Consider the following 21,903-nt stretch of genomic DNA (forward strand, 5'->3'; position numbering starts at 1 on the left):
ATTGGGGAGTGGATTTATTACTTTTAATTGCAAACCACTTTTATCTGGACTTTGTTGTGGAGATTGAATGGATTATATTTAATTAGGCAACAACTGGTAAGAAAAAAGTATCGAGAAACAAATGTGGATATTTGATCCAGGATGAATTATTCTTAACTTTTGGGAAGATTTGCGATAGATAAGATGCTGTGGTAAATGTTCTACAAGTTGATTACAATAACATTTTGTTAATAGTTTTGAAACACTAATCTTGTCATTTTCGTTATTATTGTTGTCCCTGTTAACTATTTTGTCTTTAATGCAGTATATAGATGACAGGTCAATAGTTTGCAAATAGATTTATTAGTTTTTAAAAATTGGGGAGACCTGTTTCGCAAGGGGTGGGATCTAATGTAGCAATGTATTAATCAGTATTCAAGCAGGGGGATTATATGTGTATTTGTGCTGGTTTTTTCTTTTCTTTTTTAATGTGTTGTATGAGAACTGTTAGGCTTATAACAACCAACAGATGGCATACTGCTCTTCAGTGTCTTCTTAGAAGGACTTATCCAGTTCATAGATCTTGGAACAATGGGAACTCAAGGGCTACTTGGGAAAGGGGGGGGGAGTGTCAACAGTCACTTTCTGAATCTCATATAAGTACAGGAGTCAGGAGCTTTCCATATCATTCTTCAATAAATACACAACTATTTTGAATTACCTATATTTAGCTTTGGTTGAAGGCTATCAAACACCTTACAAAAAGCAGGAAGCAAGATAATATTGGAAGGTGTCTCAGGCAAACACTTCCTTGATTCACTGGCATATAAGAAAGAAGGGGGTTGATGTACAATCAGAGTTGCAAAATTCTGTTATTATTGCCTATTTCAATAAAGTACAGTTTTTGTCTTCCTGTGGAGTTAATTTTCTGGTTTGGTCTACCAAGTGGGCTAACATACAAGCAGACAACACAACCATGTGTCAAGAAGAACTCCATCAGAATGCCAGGATGAGAAATGGATTTCCTTCGGTGGTTCCATTACTTTGTTAATATGGACAATCCATCCTATCAAAAGTATCCATCCTTCTTAAGTCAGCAAAACATTTTGAACTTCCTTTAATAGAAGGGTTGAGAAGAACCGGGGGGGATGAAGGAGCCAGATAAAAGAGTTTTTAAAAAATGCTTTTGACAGGGCTGGATGAATCATGGAGAATAAGATGAGCTGAAGGTGAGTCTGACATACAAATATACTACTCTTGTTGCTTTTCAGTATGTGACCCATCAGTTGCAGCACCCATTTTTCGGCACTGAATCATGGACACTGAAACTGTGCCCTCACAGGAAGCTTCCCTGACTGTTAATGAACAGGTATGTGTCTTCCAGACCTCCCAGGGATGTGGAGAAGGAGGAAAGAACTGTGGCAAGGCAGGGTACGAAGTGAAGGCACTGATTTGGTTCAGTGTGACCGTAGTGAGAGATCTCCACATATTATATGGAGAGATTGTGGGTGTGCAAGAGGAAATGAACTTTAGCCATGTGCTGGATTTGTGGCTGCTAAAAGATTTTTATGGGTCCTATGTAGAAAAAGTCATCTCCCTCCCTCCCTCCTTTTCTTTCTTTCTTTCTTCTCCTTCCTTCCTTCCTTCCTTCCTTCCAAATTTATATAGCCACCCTCTCATGGAGTGTGACTCTGGGCAGCGTACAGCGGTCCAATAATATAGTACAGTGATGGCGAACCTTTTAGAGACCAAGTGCCCAAACTGCAATCCAAAACCCACTTATTTATCACCGGGTGCCAGGTGGGAGTGGCCCACTGGGTGGGCGTGGCTGTGGTCATGGCAGACTGGGTGGGTGTGGCCAAGATGGGCGTGGTCACCTCGATGTTGCTTGTGGGGAGGGATGCATGTGGGGGCAGGGTTGGGGGAGATCCAGGGGGTCTCTGGCAGGTGGGCAGGAGGCTCGTCCTATGGGGTGAGGCGAGGCAGGGGGGGAGGGAAACCAGTCGTGCTGGGATGCATCCGGCCACATGGGACCTTGGTGAGTTAGCAGGCGGCTAGTTGAAGAGGGACGGTTGCCATCTCTGGGGCATGGCGCGCGTGCCCACAGAGAGGGCTCTGAGTGCCGCCTCTGGCACGCGTGCCATAGGTTCGCCACCACGGATATAGTAGATATATAAAAAACAATCTACCTAAAACTATTATATAATAATTATTTTTTTTTGAAAGCATTAAAAACCAGGAAGACAAAAAGTAATACAGAGAAAAAAAAATAATAGATGGAGGAGTGTTAATAATAATGGAACCACCTCATTTTACCCACCTTATATCCAGTCTGACAGCTCATCACTGTCAACAAAGATCTGCAGCAGTTCTCCTGGCTTCCAGGTAGAAAGTTTTCCAGACCTCTTGAGACTTTCGGTCTGCATAGTCAGGGTCATTCGCTGCCCCTGGGCGATGGCTTCCCTGTTTAAGAACCCATTGCACATCTCCCCAGTTGCTCCTCGTTGCCTATTGCATTGATGATTTGGAGCCCTGATGTCCTCATGTGCTTCGTTATCTTTTCTCAGGTGATTGTGATGTCAGGACATGAGACAATTAGGGTGCTGGAAGTGGGAGTAGATGCTCCAGTCTCAATAAAAAATGAAGGGAAAACGCTGAAAGCAACAGACGCAGCAGCTGGAGGAGAGGATTCTGCGAACTGCCCTCCAGAATCAAGTAAAACAGGACAGGAAAGGGCACAAGAAAGCCCAGAGAAGGCATGCAGAGAGTCGAGCGGTAAGTGGCACTTTACATGTTTCCATTTATTCGGTCACAAAGCTTAGCAGGGGTCATTTATGGATATCTGTATTCGGGGGGGGGGGAACCTTCAGTTGCTAAAATGATATGTTGGAATTGGAGAAACTGTAGACCTCAAAAACACAAAAGCCGAACCTTGGAGGTCTCCTTAGGTCCCACTTCCACCTGCTGTAATTCCCTGTTCTATTCTTCTCCGATAGCCAAGGAACGCTTCCATACAGAGGGCTCTGGAGCTGGCCATCAGCAAACATTCTGCAGCTCTTCCTTTGCAATAAGACAAAAGATGGAAGAAGTCATGAGAAAGGGCAGAAGGGCTATAAATGTAAGACATCGGGATATCTTCTTCCGCAACCCTAAATTCTATGATTGAGGCAGGGAGATTACAGAATAAAAAATTCCTCTGGAACAGTCCAGAGATTCATCATGAGAGGCAGGAAAAAAAAAAACACAAGATAAGATGAATAGAGAATGGTATACAGTACCTAAAGCAGGGGTCTTCAAACTTGGCTCTTTTATGACTTGTGGACTTCAACTCCCAGAATTCCTCAGCCAGCAAAGCTTCTGGGATTTGAAGTCCACAAGTCATAAAAGGGCCAAGTTTGAAGACCCCTGACCTAAAGCCTGTTGTCAGGTGTTCCATTTCTGGGCATTTGCACACATGAAGTGTGCAGAAAATAGTAACGGATGGAGCCAGGTAGCTGCAGTATCGGACAGTCCAAATTTCAAAGCTCAAATAACAATTTATAGGCAGTGGACCGAGCAACAACAGAGCAGAGAAGTTAAGGAAATGACAGGTGGGCAAACAAAGAAGAGAGCTGGTTGGCAGTGAGCCAGGACCAGTCGAGTGACATTTTTGGCAACAAGGAAGTTACCCAGATTAGAAAATGGTAGTGGAGGATGAAATATTTATCTCATGACGCGATTTCTTGACTACAAATATTCTACTCAAAGTGTTCAGTTACTGCCCTGAATTCTGATTTCTATTTCTGAAATCAGGTGGATACGAGATGGAGGGTCAAGTTCCTGGGCATTGGGCTTGGGTGCAGTGTCAGGATCTGTGGCTCTCAGAAGTGTTACGTTCCTTAAACTCCTGCTGGCCTTAAGAAGAATCCCCTTGCAAATTCTGTGATCCACTTTTGTGTGTAAACATTGCATGTTTTTAAAGACCATTTAACACTCTCTGAAGGAGAAACAGCATCTGATTTATTTTAAGCCATCAGCTCAGAACTCATCCAGTTTGCAGTGGAAAAAAAATCATGAACATCACAAATAATTGTGAGAAGTTTTGAGTGCTAAAATTAGGGGTTTCTTTTCTTTTTAACAGGTAAAACTTTTCCCAGAGGAAAATCAAGATAGGAAATAGGGAGCAGGGAAGGGGCTGATGTAATTTTATTTGTGGAGGCCTTGACACTCTCAGAGCCTGATTGGTTGCTTGCTTGCAGACATTTCATTACCCAATTAGGTAACATCATCAGTGCCTCCATTATGCATGCTTTCCGAAATGTTTGGTGCCCGCATGTGGTTCCAATTGAAGAGAATGTCTGTAGGTCAAGAGTTGAACTGTGAAGTTTTTTGTGCTCTCTGAACTTGGTTGCTGGCTTGCAAATGATCAGTAAATCACGATACCTACGGAAAACAAGATATTCACTTCTATTGGTCACGTAGTCCTTTTCCTGTCTGTCACTTTCCTTGTTCAAGTAGTTCTTGTAGTAAGAATTTCATTCTTGACGGATCATGTCACACCATGCTTGCTAGTTATATATGCTCTTGCACATGTACACCCATCGTGCTGTTGCCTTTTGGAGTATGCAAGGTTATAAAAAAGCACAAAAAACAAGTAACGAAGAAGAAGAAGAAAAAGAGTGGTGCGGTGGCCTAGAGATGAAGGCACTTGCCTCACACTCAGGAGGTGGAGAGTTCAATCGTAGGCAACAACAGATGTTTCTCTATCAGGTCGCAAAGAGAAAATATTTGTTGCGAATTCCGCAGAGGTGTTAGGAAGGGCATCCGGTCAGTAAGTGCTCAGATCCTTTCAGTCACCCTGACTCCACCCCAATAAAAGGGGTTACAGGATCATGAAAAGAAAAAGAAGAAGAAGAAATTAAAGGTATGAGATTAGAAAATAAAATCCAAATCAGTCTAGTTCACAGCTATACCATTATAATTTCCAGACTTTTCCATGAAACAGTGTCAAACTGTTTATTAAGCCTTCTCTCTATACTTACCTAAGACTTTATTTCCATTATTTTACTCATTAGCCCCTTATTCACTTCATATTCATATAAAACATATTTCAAGCCTATCCACTTAGTTATACGTGTTCTCTAAATCAACAAATGCACAGTAAACTTTCATATTATTTCTTCAAAACCTGATGAACAGCAAAATTGATTTATTGACACATACAAACACTCATGCATGCAGTTTAAAGACTGGCAAACTCCCAACAACTCTGACCAACATACAATTTTTTTTTTTAAATACAGAACCCAAGAAGGAATCATGAACAGCCCCAAAGTAACATAATAATAAAACATTGAAAATAAATGTAAAACAGCAATTTAAAAAAAAACATCCAGCAGGCGTTCAACCATAATTCTGCCCTAAAGCCTGGGAAAATAATCAGGACTTCAATAGCTTCCTAAGCATCATTAGGGTGGATAAATCAAAATGGTTACATAATGCATGTAATTAGAGAAAGGTTTATCATCCTTAGTCATAGTAGCATTCTTTATTAATAGTGGCAGTTTGGGCACATTTTGGCCAGCATGCCATAACAGTAACCAAAGCCCAGCTTTGTCTAAATCATACTCATTCTTTCCTAAATAAACATTATATGGATCTCTAATCCAGATACTACGTGCCAGCAGACAGTACAGTGGCAGTAACAGAGTTAGAAGGTACCCTGGAGGTCCTCTAATCCAACCCCCTGCTTACTATACTAATACTAATACTAATACCTATCCAGTCTCTTCTTAAAAGTTTCCAGAGATGGGGCACCCACAACTTCTGAAGGCAATTTGTTCACTGGTTAATTGTTCTCACTGTTGGGAATTTTCTCCTTAATTCTAGGTTGCTTCTCTCCTTGGTTAGTTTCCATCCATTTTGTCTTGTCCTGCTTTCAGGTGCTTTGGTAAATAAGTTGGCCCCCTCTTCCTTGTGGCAGCCCTTCAAGTACTGGAAGATTTCAAGTATTGGAAGATGTAGACTGTTGTCTACATCCCATCAGTTTGAGATATATGCAGTCTATTGACCCATGTTCAGGATGTCCTCTTCAGCCAATGAAAGTAACTTGGTTTAATATACAATATCCAGGTGTCAAGGTTGAATTGCTAAGATGCTTGCTAACTTCTATAGCTGCTCAACTTGCCATAGAAACGGGGGAGGGGGAGTCTGGGAAAGAAACAGGAGTTTCAGGAAGCCGTCCATAGACTGTGAGAACCAAGGTCATACAAAGAGGTGTCTGGCAGAGAAGTGGACCATTGCAATAACGAACAAGAAAGAATGTGACTGGCCAACATGAACACATGGTGGGTGGGGGTTATGAAAAGCTATTGGTAACTAACCAGAACTTCGTGCAGGAAACTTAGAGTTGATTTTACTTCTTCAGTGCCGGGATGTGTATTCAATAAAAATTTATCTCTTGGCCATAGAGTTTCTTTAATGTTGAATTTGCCAGCCGGAAATTTGACACCAGGATGATCGTTGAAGAGGTTAATAGAATAATATGTTTCCTCTTTTTTAAGGTGAAGTCAAGGCACTGCCTGAAGTAACACCTGTGCCTATCCCAGGAATTGTGCCATTTAGCCAAGTGACAAGCCAACCAACACCAACTTTAACTCCTGTCACAGTGCAAGCAGCACCACAGGTAACTACCCTACCATTCTAGTTTTCATAAACAGGAGGGAACCTCTTGGTCAATGAACAAAGGAAATATTGTAGTGCATTCAATTTCTCTAGTGGAATCAGGAGTTCCCAGTGCCCTGTGGAGGAGATGAATATGGGTAGGATACTTAGGCAGAAGAAGAATCTTTATTAAAAGTCCACAGCAACATTCCTAGAATATTATGGAACTTAGAGGTTCGCAGATTTAAGATACTTCTTGATGTTATAGATCAGGGGTCTCCAACCTTAGCAAGTCTTAAGATTTGTAGACTTCAGCTCCTAGAATACCTCAGCCAGACATGCTGACTGAGTAATTCTGGGAGTTGAAGTCCAGAAATCTTAAAGTTGCCAAGGTTGGAGAGCCCCGTTATAGATAGCTTTGGTGCTCTGAAATGTGCTCTCGGGGTTTTTTGTGTGTTTTTTTTAAGGATGCAGTTGACAAAGCTTTGTAGAAATTAAATGCACTCTTCCAGTGTTTTCTTGGCAGGCATTTGAGTGGCTTTTTATAGACTGTTGCAAGATACACAAATGCCACTTGACATATGATTAATCCTTTATATTAGAGCCCCACCCCAAAAAACTAAGAAGTTAAAGAGAGGCTTACCTTGTTTATCTTCTGTTAAGCCTGCCTACTTTTTATTCCATACAAGCTGTCATATAGCAACAGTTGTTTAAGACAATTAGTGTAAATTGCCTCACAGTTTAGAAATAAGAGAACTGCCTTAGTTCAGTGACATAAAAAAAAACACAAGAGGAAAATATCTAAATGTGCTGTAGACCATTAGTTTCATTCTCAAAAATAACACATTTAAGAGTGTCAAATTCATGAGATAATGCCCCTTTTTAGCTCTTCGAATGGGATGTAGAACTTCTTCACTTATTTTGTAATTCTCCAGGAGAACAAAATTATCCCAGAAAAGGGCTGAAAGATTGAACATATTGAGACACATGGAGAATAAAACTGGTTTTCTACAGTATCTTTTTATTTATTTTTTCTCTCTCTCTCTCTGCTGTCCTGCATCTTATCCTTCTTAACACACGGAGAACAAGGCAGGTCTTTACCTGTTGGGGGTTTTGATACTATTCGTATGGCTCTGGAACTTAAAGGAATAGATAAAATGCCTTTGAGTTCTGATCATTTAATGGTGATGCAAGCACTATTATTTCAATACCTTCATTCAAAGTAATCCTTTTCCCCTACTCTGGAAAATATCACCTATGTAGAAAATACTGTAATGCATAGGATGTCAACAGTGGGTTAAGCATTAGGACAGAGGCAACGGGAATGAATGTTTCCCTATCCAGGCGATGCACACAATTTCACAGGCGATGCGTTAAAATCACCTATTATTGCTTGCCAAAATGGGGAGATTTCTCCTTCCTCATGCCTCTTGNGGAAGATTTCAAGTATTGGAAGATGTAGACCAGTGATGGCGAACCTTTTAGAGACCGAGTGCCCAAAAACTTGCCCCGCCCCACTCCACCCCCTGCCCCGCCCCCACCCCACCTGCCCGCAGGGCCACTCACCGCCTCCAGGGCCCGCCACAGATTGCCCAGCAGCGCCATGATGGCCACGCCCTCTGCCCGCGCCCCGCAGCATCAACTGTGCACGATGGGGCATGAGGGCAGAGTCTTGTCTACTCTGTCTGGCTGCCATAACCTTGGCTGCACTGCTCTGCGTGGGCCACGCTCAGGGGCGACTCTCCTCCAGGGTGGCTGCTGGTGAGGAGGGGGTCACCTGTCAGGGCTGGGGCAATGGCACGTGTGCCCACAGAGAGAGCTCCAAGTGCCGCCTCTGGCACCCGTGCCATAGTTCGCCACCACTGATGTAGACTGTTGTCTACATCCCACCAGTTTGAGATATATGCAGTCTATTGACCCATGTTCAGGATGTCCTCTTCAGCCAATGAAAGTAACTTGGTTTAATATATAATATCCAGGTGTCAAGGTTGAATTGCTAAGATGCTTGCTAACCTCTATAGCTGCTCAACCTGCCATAGAAACGGGGGAGGGGGAGTCTGGGAAAGAAACAGGAGTTTCAGGAGGCCGTCCATAGACTGTGAGAACCAAGGTCATACAAAGAGGTGTCTGGCAGAGAAGTGGACCATTGCAATAACGAACAAGAAAGAATGTGACTGGCCAACATGAACACATGGTGGGTGGGGGTTATGAAAAGCTATTGGTAACTAACCAGAACTTTGTGCAGGAAACTTAGAGTTGATTTTACTTCTTCAGTGCCGGGATGTGTATTCAATAAAAATTTATCTCTTGGCCATAGAGTTTCTTTAATGTTGAATTTGCCAGCTGGAAATTTGACACCAGGATGATCGTTGAAGAGGTTAACAGAATAATATGTTTTCTCTTTTTTTAAGGTGAAGTCAAGGCACTGCCTGAAGTAACACCTGTGCCTATCCCAGGAATTGTGCCATTTAGCCAAGTGACAAGCCAACCAACACCAACTTTAACTCCTGTCACAGTGCAAGCAGCACCACAGGTAACTACCCTACCATTCTAGTTTTCATAAACAGGAGGGAACCTCTTGGTCAATGAACAAAGGAAATTCTGTAGTTCATTCAATTTCTCTAGTGGAATCAGGAGTTCCCAGTGCCCCATAGAGGAGATGAATATGGGCAGGATACTTAGGCAGAAGAGGAATCTTTATTAAAAGTCCACAACAACATTCTCAGAATGTTATGGAATTTAGAGGTTCTCAAATTTAAGATACTTCTTGATGTTATAGATTAGGGGTCTCCAACCTTAGCAAGTCTAAGATTTGTAGACTTCAGCTCCTAGAATACCTCAGCCAGACATGCTGACTGAGTAATTCTGGGAGTTGAAGTCCAGAAATCTTAAAGTTGCCAAGGTTGGAGAGCCCCGTTATAGATAGCTTTGGTGCTCTGAAATGTGCTCTTGGGTTTTTTTGTGTTTTTTTTTAAGGATGCAGTTGACAAAGCTTTGTAGAAATTAAATGCACTCTTCCAGTGTTTTCTTGGCAGGCATTTGAGTGGCTTTTTATAGACTGTTGCAAGATACACAAATGCCACTTGACATATGATTAATCCTTTATATTAGAGCCCCACCCCAAAAAACTAAGAAGTTAAAGAGAGACTTACCTTGTTTATCTTCTGTTAAGCCTGCCTACTTTTTATTCCATACAAGCTGTCATATAGCAACAGTTGTTTAAGACAATTAGTGTAAATTGCCTCACAGTTTAGAAATAAGAGAACTGCCTTAGTTCAGTGACATAAAAAAAATAAACAAGAGGAAAATATCTAAATGTGCTGTAGACCATTAGTTTCATTCTCAAAAATAACACATTTAAGAGTGTCAAATTCATGAAATAATGCCCCTTTTTAGCTCTTCGAATGGGATGTAGAACTTCTTCACTTATTTTGTAATTCTCCAGGAGAACAAAATTATCCCAGAAAAGGGCTGAAAGATTGAACATATTGAGACACATGGAGAATAAAACTGGTTTTCTACAGTATCTTTTTATTTATTTTTCTCTCTCTCTCTCTGCTGTCCTGCATCTTATCCTTCTTAACCCCCTGTTGGGGGTTTTGATACTATTCTTATGGCTCTGGAACTTAAAGGAATGGATAAAATGCCTTTGAGTTCGGATTCATTTAATGGTGATGCAAGCACTATTATTTCAACACCTTCATTCAAAGTAATCCTTTTCCCTACTCTGGAAAATATCACCTATGTAGAAAATACTGTAATGCATAGGATGTCAACAGTGGGTTAAGCATTAGGACAGAGGCAACGGGAATGAATGTTTCCCTATCCAGGCGATGCACACAATTTCACAGGCGATGCGTTAAAATCACCTATTATTGCTTGCCAAAATGGGGAGATTTCTCCTTCCTCATGCCTCTTGTCAAAATATTTTAAACTGTGGTTGGCAGCTGCAAAGAAAAATCGTGTTTTCATTCTCAAATAAGCTTATCAAGCTTTGCTCTGAAATAGCAGATTGGTACACATCCTAGAACATTTGGCCTTCGAGAAATTGCTGAACAACAACATGCAGCCTTTCTTATCATTGGCCAGGGCTGCTGGGATTTGTAGTTCAGCTAGGAAGGAAGGAAGGAAGGAAGGAAGGAAGGAAGGAAGGAAGGAAGGAAGGCTGGCTGGCTATTGGTGAGGAAAGCTGTAGCTTTTATCATGAAATGATTTCCCAGCAGAAAGATCTGCTCCCCACCTTTATGGGAAACAAAGCCAGTACTGTTTGCAGCATGTATTTTAAATAGCTTGTGAACATTGCAAGAAAATCATTTCCGCCTCCCTCTCAGTCTACACTGACCTGTGGGATGGCCGTGCACCCCAGGATGCAGTACAGTAGCACCAGTTTTCTGAAGGGAATATCCCTCGCTAAAACTGGCCTGATACTAGTAAACTAAAATAACTCGGGTTTACTGTGCTGTGTATTTTTGAGCCAAAAAGGGGTTGGTGAACAGACAGCAGAGACTAATCGATCAGGGCTGGGCATTTTAAAAAAAAAAAAAGGGTACGTCCCCAGCTTCTTTCATGGTTGACTTTGAACCAGCCCCCCCATTGGAGGGTTACAGAGCTGGATCACCCAGCTGCTGGCCAGGGGGCGCCCAGCCGCACCCGGCACATCTCAGTCAGGCACCTCCTGACTGGGCTGGGCCTCCGGTGGGCTGGCTGACGTGACTGCTGCGCTGATGCTGTCTGCAGTGGCGTTGATTTTGTTTTCCCTTTTCTTTTTTACATCTCGTTTGCTTTTGCAGGTCTTGACTCAGGAAAACTTAGCAACAGTTGTGACAGGCGTAATGGTTCCGGCAGGGGCAGTTACTCAACCTCTTCTTATCCCCATCAGTATTGCAGGTCAAGTGGCAAGTCAGCAGGGGCTGGCTGTGTGGACATTTCCTGCAGCAACGGTGGCTGCCCTCCCAGGACTGACGGCTGCCTCTCCTACTGGGGGAATTTTCAAATCACCTATAGCCAATTTGCAAGGTAACCACCGTGTCTTGGAAGATTGCATAGGGGGAGCAAGAGTCTACCACTTGGGCCTAACCAGGATCAGCCTCAATCTGGGAGGGAGTATGTCGGGAGACTGATAACCTTTTTGAACTTCGGGAAGGGAGGAAGGGCTAGCTTTTTGGCTCTATGTCAAAGGCCAAGGTTCTAGTCCAGGGGTAGCCAACCTTGGCTCTTTTATATGACTCGTGGACTTCAGCTCCCAGAATTCCTGAGCCAGCCATGCTGAGGGGAAAGGGAGAGGTTTCCAAGCTGAGCCATGCTGGCTCAGGAATTCTGGGAGTTGAAGTCCACGAGTCATAAAAGAGCCAAGGTTGCCTACCCCTGTTCTAGTCCAAACCTGTATGCATCCTGCAAACAGACTTCCCCATTAACTTGATTGCAGGAACCAGATCCATGGATGGAAAGGATCTGCTTCCTCCTCTGAAATCAATGGGGACACCTTTCTGAGTTTCATGCATGCATCAAAACCTCCAGCCCCCAGGACGTTCCCTTCCATAACCAGCGGTTTCTTGGATAAATAATGTCGCTAAATTCCTAGTCCACATGACAGCAGAAAACCGCTGTACGATTTGGTTTCAGTGGCCTGTTATTTAAAGGAAACCGTGGTTCCAGTCAGTAATCCTTGCAAATAACTTTCGTTTTCTGAAGACTGTTAGGACAGCGATGCTTAATTAAAAATGGAGAGCTAGGATTAATTCCCTAGGCGCTACTCCTTGCTAGCAGTTAATTCGCGCAAGGAGCCAGTGATGCAAAGTATCCGGGTAGCTGTGGTTACTCTGAGTTGCAACAGCTGTTCCAGCAATGATGGAGCCCAGCCCACCAAGCTGTTGGTTACTTGTTTAGGCGTCCCCTGGTTTCATCTTGCACTAGAGAGAGAATTTCTAGCACTAGCAGGGAGAATTCCATGGAACTCAAAACCTTCCCTGTCTGTTTCAGTATAATTGCTTTGTGTGCGGCGTATCTTTTCACTCCAGCTGGTACAATGATTCCTCTGAATATGAAATACCGGTAGTCCTTGACTTAACAAAAGTTCATTTAGTGACCGTTCAAACTAACATCACTGAAAAAAGTGATTCACGACCGTTTTTCATACTTACCCACCATCGCAGCAAGCCCGTGATCATATGATCAAAATTTAACTGCTTGGCAACTGACTCCTATTTATGACGGTTGCAATGTCCAGGGGGGGTCATGGGATCCCCTTTTGTGACTTCTGACAAGCAAAGTCAATGGGAAAGCCAGTTTCACTTAACAACTGGGTTACTAATTTACCAACTGCAGTGATTCGCTTAACAACGGTGGCAAGGAAAGCTGTAAAACGGGGCAAAACTCACTTAACAAATGTTTCACTTAGCAACAGAAATTATGGGCTCAATTGTGGTCGTACGTTGAGGACTACCTGTAACTGCTACCCCATTTTATCTTTAAGGTTTTATTCTTGACTAATTAGATCCCATACATCTTTCCAAAATGGTGTAGGGTTTCCTGCCTGAGCAGGGGGTTGGACTCGATGACCTCCAAGGTCCCTTCCAACTTTATTATTATTATTATTATTATTATTATTATTATTATTATTATTATTATTATTATTATTATTATTATTATTATTATTATTATTATATTATTATTATTATTATTATTATTATTATTACTACTACTACTACTACTACTACTACTACTACTACTACTATTATACATGCGGAGAAGTCATTCTTCCCATTGCTTTCCCATGGATCCAACCTAGAAGCCATATGATAAACTTGGAGACTGACCCTCCCCTTCAAAAAATATATTTTGCGATGACCCAATATTTAGCGCATCTCTTTCTGTCTTGCTCTCGCAGCCACTGCAGTGCTGAACACAGCAGTACAAGCCCCTTTGCAGCCAGCCCAAGCTTTCCAGGCACAGCCAACGGCCCAGCCCCGGCCGTCCATCCCAACACAGACTGTGTTCCAGCCACCAGCTCAGACAACCCTTTTGTCACAGCCGACCACAACAGCCACTCCACCTGCCGCCAAGCCACTGGAAACTCCGACACAGATCACAGTTCAACCGGCAGGATTTGCAGGAATAGTAAGACACTGGGGGGAAAAACCAAAATCCTTCCCTTGAAGACGACTTTCTGAGCTACATTGAAAGAAGGGTTGGGAACAGAGAAATCTTCTATAAATACATTTCTGACCCAGCTAAAGGTCTTCCGCATCGCTTTGGTTCTTTCTGATTTTGCCAAAGAAGAAAATCTCATGTAGTAGTCCCAAAGGGTTTTTTTTCACGAGGCAACTGGACTTTCTTTTTTCTCTTTGAAAACATTTCACTTCTCATGAAATGACCAGCTGTCTGCAAGGAATATAAATCCTTCCATTCCCCCACCATCCAGTCAGAGCAGAAGAAGCTTCTTGGATGAGAAGCAAAATGTCTTCAAAGAAAAACAAGAAACTCCAGTTACCTCATGAAAAAGCACCTTTGGGACAACCATGACCTGGAGGACTGAGAATCTCCATAGACAAAATTTCATGTACATTTCAATGATGAATTCAATATGAATAACTTTGATAAATCTAGTAAATGTAAATCTCTGCATCGATAATGACAAATCTAAAATAATTTCAGAGTCCCTGATATAAAATCTGAATCACAATCTGTATTCAGTCTTCATTTCAAATGAGAGTACGAAACACTATTAACTTGAACACGTATTTGAAAGAGAGCCAGGATGGTATAATGTAGGGGTTAAAGTGCTAGACTAGTTCTAGTCCAGGTTCCCAAGCCCAAGGTTCTAGTCCTCCCTTCAGTATAGAGGTCAGCTGGGTGACCTTCTCAGCTCTAACCAACATTAGGCTCCACCACATGCTGGCTAAAAAACAAAAACTCTCGTTACTTTGTGCGTTGATAGCTTTGCTGTGTCGACTGCTGAGCGCGGTTGCAAAACAAGCAGATGCTGCAACAAGAGAAATGCTAAAAATAAGAAAAACGAGAATTCAGCAGCTCTCTTCTTATTGAAGAAAGCATTGCAGTAACAGATCACACGTTAGCCATATTTGAAGATTGGTGCCGAAAACGGCAATCGTTACCCACGTATTAACTTAGAACAAGGCTAGTCAGATTGCATCTTTTCAAAGGTAATTTTATTATTTAGATAACGGAACAGTGCAAACTGACCTCCTGAGGAGTGATCAGGCTCCTTAATAGAATTAAATGCTTCATCTCCACGGAGCATGGAGTGACAAATATTCTAATATATATATATATATATATTAGAACCTCCTAACCTTTGACCTTTGTTTTTATTTATTGTCCTGTTTTGGTGTCTCTTGCAGATCAATGCAGCTTCTCTTGGAGCCCCAACCCAGCTGCTTAGCTCACTAGCCGCCACATCTGTCATTGCAAACACCATTCCTACTGTGCAAGGAATAACTGGACAAATCTTGACTAATGCGCAAGGACAAGTAAGTGCTGCACCATTCCAGAAACAGAATTAATGTATTAGCAGGCCGTGCTTAAAGGACACCAGAATTGGTTTGTTTTTTTTTAGTTGCCAAACAAAACATCTATGCAATTTATTCATTCATGTTATATATCCTGCCTTTCCTCCAAAGTTTAAGGCACCCTAGAAAGCATGTTCTTTTGTTTTGATATAGATTGGACGTAGAGATAATTATTAAGCCGAAATCATTCAGTGAATTTTCATAGTCACGAATGGACTCAAATGGGACTCTGCCTGGTCCCAGTCCTATATAGCCTAAACTTTATACTATCTTGGCTCTGCTACAGAAATCTTAATGGGAAAACTAAACCAGCGTGGTTTTGATAGGAAAATGTCAGAAGATTAACACACCGCAACCTTGGTGCTTCCCTTGCCTTTGTCCTCCAGGTTATTGGAACTCTTCCATGGGTAGTGAACCCAACCGGAATTGCCACAGCAGCTCCTGCCCCTGCCACGTTGCCAGCACAAAATCTACAAGTACAGGCAGTGACACCGCAGCTGCTTTTAAATGCCCAAGGTCAGATCATTGCCACCTTGGCTAACACCATCCAGACGGCAGCCATGGTTAGGAAATCAAGCCCCCCGGAATCTCCTGCCAAGAGCGAGGTGAGTCCAACTAGCAAAGCTGCTGAGAAAAATCACCAGAGGGTCTTGCAGCAAAATTACCGAGATGCCCAAAGAGGCACCTACAGAGAAAGGAAAGTGGAACGTGTTGGATTAAATAGAAATGGGGAATCTACTGCTTTTGATAGATTGTTGAACTAGAAAAGTCGTGAAAGAGCTCCAGGTTATTTATTTAACAGAACAGATGTGGAAGGGACCTTGGAGGTCTTCTAGACCAACCCCCTGTTCAAGCAGGAAACCGCCTATACCATTTCAAATAGTTGTCCAACCTTTTATAAACCCCCAGTGTTGGCGTACCCACAACTTCTAGAGGCAAGCCATTCTATTGATTAATTGTTCTAACTGTCAGGAAGTTTCTCCTTAGTTCTAGGTTGCTTCTCTCTTTGATTAGTTTCCATCCGTTGCTTCTTGTCCTCTGCCCTCAGGCACTTTGGAGAATAGTTTGATTCCCTCTTCTTTGTGGCAGCCCCTGAGATATTGGAACACGGCTATCATGTCCCCCCTCGTCCTTCTCTTCATTAAACTAGACATACACAGTTCCTTCAACCATTCTTCATATGCTTTAGATTAATAATCCAGTTTGTCAATCACACAGCTGCCCATCTCACAAAAAGCTACTCTGGGTGGCATACATCAATAAGAATAACAATTATATAAATACAATTATTATAAAAATATCAAACAATCATTATGGAAAATTAAAACATTAAAATGTAAGACACAGTACGAGACACTTTATTATTTTTACTGCTCTGGAAGAGGAGGCAGGCCAGTGGGATGTTGCATCTCACCTGTCAAATTAGCTAATCAAGCCAGAGGTGTCACAAAATTGGCTGGAAGCAGGAATAGCATTTCCTGTTCTGCCTCAGGCTGCAAAACATCTTCCCTTGGCCCTGACCCTTGATGACTTGGTAGCTGAATGTGTAAAATAGCCACTTGTCAAGTGTTGCTTGAGGCATGAAATATATCTGTCGGGGTGATCGGCGGGATTTATATGCTGGATATAGCAACGCTGGTGCTCAGGTTATCAACTAAGGCCCCTTGTGGAGAGAGTCCTGATTGAAATAATATCATCCTGGGTTGAGATGAAAACAGAAGCAGTGTTTTGAGAGCCAGCAGACCACTTCTAAAATGTCCTCCCTCGAATCCATTTTCCTTTCTAGCACCAAGCTCCGGAAAACCTGATCCTATTCCTTTTGTAGCTGAAGTTTGTGATGCCTAGCATAGACTAGTTCAGTGGTGGCGAACCTATGGCACGGGTGCCAGAGGCGGCATTCAGAGCCCTCTCTGTGGGCACGCGTGTCGTCGCCCCAGTCCTAGTCCTTCAGCTGGGTTTTATAAAACCTTTTCGCTTTAGACTTCTGCCGCCGTGTGCAAAAAAAAAAAAAAAAGGTTCAATCAATCAATTTCAACTTCTCGTGGGAAAAAAAGATCTTGCAAAGTTGGAATTGATTGGTTGAACTTTTTAGTCCCACCCAGTCTGCCGTTACCACCGCAGCCACGCCCACCCAATGGGCCACACCCAGCCAATGGGCCACGCCCACCCAGCACTCGAGGATACATAAGTGGGTTTTGGATTGCAGTTTGGGCACTCGGTCTGTAAAAGGTTCGCCATCACTGGACTAGCTGATACCTATGGACCATTACTTTATAAGACCGACAGGAGTGCCCTGCAGCTGAGCTAGAATCTGATTGGCTGATCAGTTGGGAAATGAGAAGGCCGGGCACTGACTCTTCAAGTAAGAGCTCTTGTAGCATGCATTTGAAAGTCAAGATATGTTAACTTTATTCAAACAGTATAAATCACACAAAATAAACAAAGGTAAATGAACGGTATTTCCTACCTGGTACAATTCTCATTTGACCCCGATTGCAACCGGCATCATGATTCATTAGGCCATTCTTCATTCATAGTCATTTCATCCATTCATTCATTCCATTCATTCATTCAGTTTATCTCAAACAGGTATCTCTGGGCGGTTGCAAAACTCTCAAAAAAGCTACAAGCAATGCAAAATAAATACAGGTAGTCCTTGACTTAAAGATCACAACTGAGCCTCAACATTTCTGTTGCTAAGTGAGGCAGTTTTTAAGTGAATTTTGCCCCATTTTACAACTTTTCTTGCCCCAGCTGTTAAGCGAATCACTGCAGTTGTTAAGTTAGTAACACGGTTGTAAAGTGAATCTAATTTCCCCATTGACTTTGCTTGTCAGAAGTCGCAAAAGGTGATCACGTGATCCCAGGACACTCCAACCGTCATAAATAGGACTCAGTTGCCAAGCGTCTGAATTTTGACCACATGACCATGGGGATGCTGCAAGGGTCACGTGAAAAACAGACATAAGTCACTTTTTTTTCAGTGCTGTTGTAATGTTGAATGGCCATTAAATGAGCTGTTGTAAGTCAAGGGCTACCTATAAAAAATTGGCAGCCAAGCTAAATCAATAAAAGCAGTATTGAACGGTTTTGGTCTGAATATTGCTTTCTTCTGCTCCGTTGCCAGGTCCAGCCAATTCAGCCTGCCCCAGCTCTCTCACAGCCAACTGTGGTCATTGCAAGTCCTCCCCCAGCATCCAAACTAGCTTCCACTCCTGTCCCCATCACCTGCTCAGAGACACCAACTGTCAGCCAGCTGGTTTCAAGTAAGCATGTTGGTATCCCTGCGATTCTTGTGGCAGGCAGAGAAAGAGGCTACCATTAATGGAGGCTGGTTCATGATCACGTACGTGGAACATTTATGGTAGAAAAACCATGAAGTGGGTTGCCCGATTTCTGTGTTAAAGGGGCATTGTTATACACCCTACAGCTGCTGAGGAAAAAGCTGCTGCTGGTGACATCTGCAAGTGTTAATCCAAACCAAAAAAAAAAAACCCACACGTATAGTATTACTTTTTTTTAATGTGTCACTCTACTCCTAATAACGAACAGCACATACACAGAAAAACAAAGGATTAGAACAACGCAACATTAATAAACAATATAGGTTGTAATGACATTGACCAACAGAGTGAATACCAAAATCTAACTTCTTGCAAATTCTCTCTCCCACAGCCAGGTTTTATTGCTATACCCATTACTTATAAAGGCAACCTACTCTGTAAGATGGACACCTCTCAGCAGCTTCATGTAGATAGTAAATAAAAATTGGGGAAGAGCTGAGCCCCGTGGCACCCTGTCACGGAATAATTGTGGGCTCAACCTCTTCAACTGACTAGAACAGGGGTAGGCAACCTTGGCTCTTTTATGACTCGTGGACTTCAACTCCTGGAATTCCTCAGCCAGCACAGCTGGCTCAGGAATTCCGGAGTTGAAGTCCACGAGTCATAAAAGAGCCAAGGTTGCCTACCCCTGGACTAGAACCAACCACTCAGTCAGGAAGGAGAACCACCAGCACATAATCCAAGGAGACTAGGGTGTGACCTAAAGAGATTGATGGAAATGTCCCCCATTTTCAGATCACAACTCAACTGCTGTGAAATAAAATCCCAGTGGCATGAAAGATGCATGTGGCTGCAGGAGAAAGGATTTATAGTGCAATTTAGTCAGAAACTGCAAAATGGAATAATGGTGTCTTTTTCACTCTTTCTCCTACCAGAGCCTCAACCTTCAAATAGCGGAAGTGAGGAAGATGGCATAAACCTGGAGGAGATCAGAGAGTTTGCCAAGAACTTTAAGATTCGACGTCTCTCTCTGGGTCTCACCCAAACCCAGGTGGGGCAGGCTTTAACTGCCACTGAAGGACCTGCGTACAGCCAATCTGCTATTTGCAGGTAAGCAAGTCTGTTTCCCTGTGCAGATGATTCTGGGTGGAATGCAGCCCTCAATAGAAAAACAGGTTCCCGAGTCTTCTTTTGAACCAACACTAGGCCTCCTCCTTCCCAGTTCTTTAAAGTAGCTCAATACCATCAAAACAATAAGATGGGGCTATCGTATCTAGGCTGCAAAAATCCAGATATCCATTACATGGCAGCGAAAGAGATAGCAATAGCACTTAGACTTAGACTGATATACCGCTTCACAGTGCTTTACAGCCCTCTCTAAGTGGTTTACAGAGTCAGCATATTATCCCCCAACAATCTGGGTCCTCATTTTACCAAGGTCAGAAGGATGGAAGGCTGAGTCAACTTTGAGCTGGTGAGGATCGAACCGCCAAACTGCCATCAGTCAGCAGAAGTAGCCTGCAGTTCTGCATTCTAACCACTGTGCCACAATGGCTAAGAGTTGTTTGTGTCTCTTGATTATCATCTAGTGAGTATCTAAATGCAGCCCAAATGGAATACTGTAGCCCTAAATAACTGTTAGGCCCAACTCCTTAGATGAGCCAGTGAGGTCCAGTTGAGTTCAATCCTTTATTTGCTTATACCCGATGGACAGAATCTTGTCAAACTAAAGCTATATCATTCTAACAATTAGATATTTCTTGACAGATTCTAGATTGGATACACTGAACCTCTTCCCCCTTCCCACATCCACCTGGGAGCTGTGCAGTCTCTTACTCTGGGAAAGCTCTGCCAGATCTCTTCCCCCTCGGTTCCTCCAGGTGTACGCTCCTTCACAATAGGATTCCATATTGGTTTCTAATCCTGAATTAAGTGGAATTATTGTTACGATGGCAGTTACGAGGGCAATTTGGAAATAAACCTCAGTTTGGGTATCAATGACAGACACTTGCAGATACAGAACGTTTGTTATACGCATTGGAAAACTACAACATTACATTACTTTTCGACATAATTGCCATTCAAGTTGAGGCACTTGTCATAATGTTTTACAAGGTTTGAAATTCCTTAGTAGTAGTTGCTCGGCACTAAATTTGGGCTATAGGGGGGTGATCAAAAACATCCCAACGAAACTGCTTCAAAAATTCTTGGGTGCGTCTAGCGGTGTGTGGGCGAGCATTATCGTGAACCAACACCACACCGGAAGTGGTGCCATAGAAAATCCGGCCAAATGTGAAGACGCCAAAGGAGTACTGCTAGTGAAGTTCATGGAGCGTGGTTCGACCATCAATTCAGAAGTCTACTGTGAAACGTTACGAAAACTCAGACGAGCCATCCATAAAAAGCGTCGGGGCATGCTGACTTCTGGTGTGGTGTTGGTTCACAATAATGCTCGCCCGCACACCGCTAGACGCACCCAAGAACTTTTGAAGCAGTTTCGTTGCAGTGTTTTTGATCAACCCGCCTATAGCCCAGATTTGGTGCCGAGCGACTACTACTAAGGAATTTGAAACCCGGTAAGACGTTATGACAAGTGCCTCAATTTGAATGGTGATTATGTCGAAAAGTAATGTTGTAGTTTTCTAATGTGTATAATAAAAGTTCTGCATCTGTGCGTGTCTGTCATTGATAACCAAAAGGAGGTTTATTTCCGAATTACCCTCGTATTTCTAAGGGACAATGTGGACCCCACTCATTTTGAGCTCTGCCCTGCCTTAAGCGACTAATGAATCAAACCTGAGCATCGAGGATATTTATTTCCTCAGGGTTGGGTGGCAAGCAGTAGGGACAAGAAGTCCACCCTGCATTCCTCAATGATTCTTGCTGATTTTGCAGATTCGAAAAGTTGGACATCACTCCCAAGAGTGCCCAGAAGCTGAAACCCGTCCTGGAGAAGTGGCTAAGTGAAGCTGAGCTTCGGAATCAGGAAGGCCAGCAGAACCTGATGGAGTTTGTGGGCGGGGAGCCTTCCAAGAAGCGGAAACGCCGCACCTCTTTCACCCCGCAGGCCATTGAGGCCCTCAACGCTTATTTTGAAAAAAACACCCTCCCCACTGGCCACGAAATCACCGAGATCGCCAAGGAGCTCAATTACGACCGGGAGGTAGTCCGAGTTTGGTTCTGCAACCGGCGACAAACACTCAAAAACACCAGCAAACTCAACGTCTTTCAGATCCCTTGAGGGCTGGAGCTCAAAGTGAGAATCTCCCTTTCCCTACCTGGCTGCTGTAAGCACTTTGTGGCTAAGTTTCCCCTGCCCCTGCCACCTGTTTATAGTGATGACTGAAGTGAAAGAGGGGAAGTCGGATCTCCTTGTGTTTTATTGTGCCCCGGCCTACTCAACAGCCGCTTCCTTCCTCCCTGATGTTGCACTGAGCTGTGAAGGCTTAGGAGTCCATTGGCGTTTAGCT

General features: G+C 43.0%; 1 protein-coding gene across 1 annotated transcript; it reads left to right on the forward strand.

Annotated features, from left to right (window-relative positions):
* The first annotated feature begins 1,294 nt into the window (after positions 1-1,294).
* On the forward strand, positions 1,295-21,678 carry POU6F1 (POU class 6 homeobox 1). The gene is made up of 10 exons (XM_029285092.1): positions 1,295-1,348; positions 2,547-2,754; positions 6,528-6,643; positions 11,412-11,637; positions 13,508-13,737; positions 14,982-15,110; positions 15,536-15,754; positions 18,277-18,444; positions 19,398-19,543; positions 21,329-21,678. The coding sequence occupies exons 1-10, from the start codon at positions 1,295-1,297 to the stop codon at positions 21,672-21,674; spliced, it is 1,842 nt and encodes a 613-aa protein (XP_029140925.1). The 3' UTR covers positions 21,675-21,678.
* Positions 21,679-21,903: the final 225 nt, after the last annotated feature.

This window comes from Protobothrops mucrosquamatus, unplaced genomic scaffold (genome assembly GCF_001527695.2).
Source record: "Protobothrops mucrosquamatus isolate PMUCROS unplaced genomic scaffold, P.Mucros_1.0 scaffold1265, whole genome shotgun sequence".
Taxonomy (NCBI): domain Eukaryota; kingdom Metazoa; phylum Chordata; class Lepidosauria; order Squamata; family Viperidae; genus Protobothrops; species Protobothrops mucrosquamatus.

Bases quoted from the DNA above. Each gene is read 5' to 3' on its own strand.
- POU6F1 (XM_029285092.1), top strand. From the start codon at position 1,295: ATGGACACTGAAACTGTGCCCTCACAGGAAGCTTCCCTGACTGTTAAT. The intron at 13,738-14,981 runs GTAAGACACTGG...TGTCTCTTGCAG, and splicing joins CGGCAGGATTTGCAGGAATA to ATCAATGCAGCTTCTCTTGG. The intron at 18,445-19,397 runs GTGGCAGGCAGA...AGCGGAAGTGAG, and splicing joins TTGGTATCCCTGCGATTCTT to GAAGATGGCATAAACCTGGA.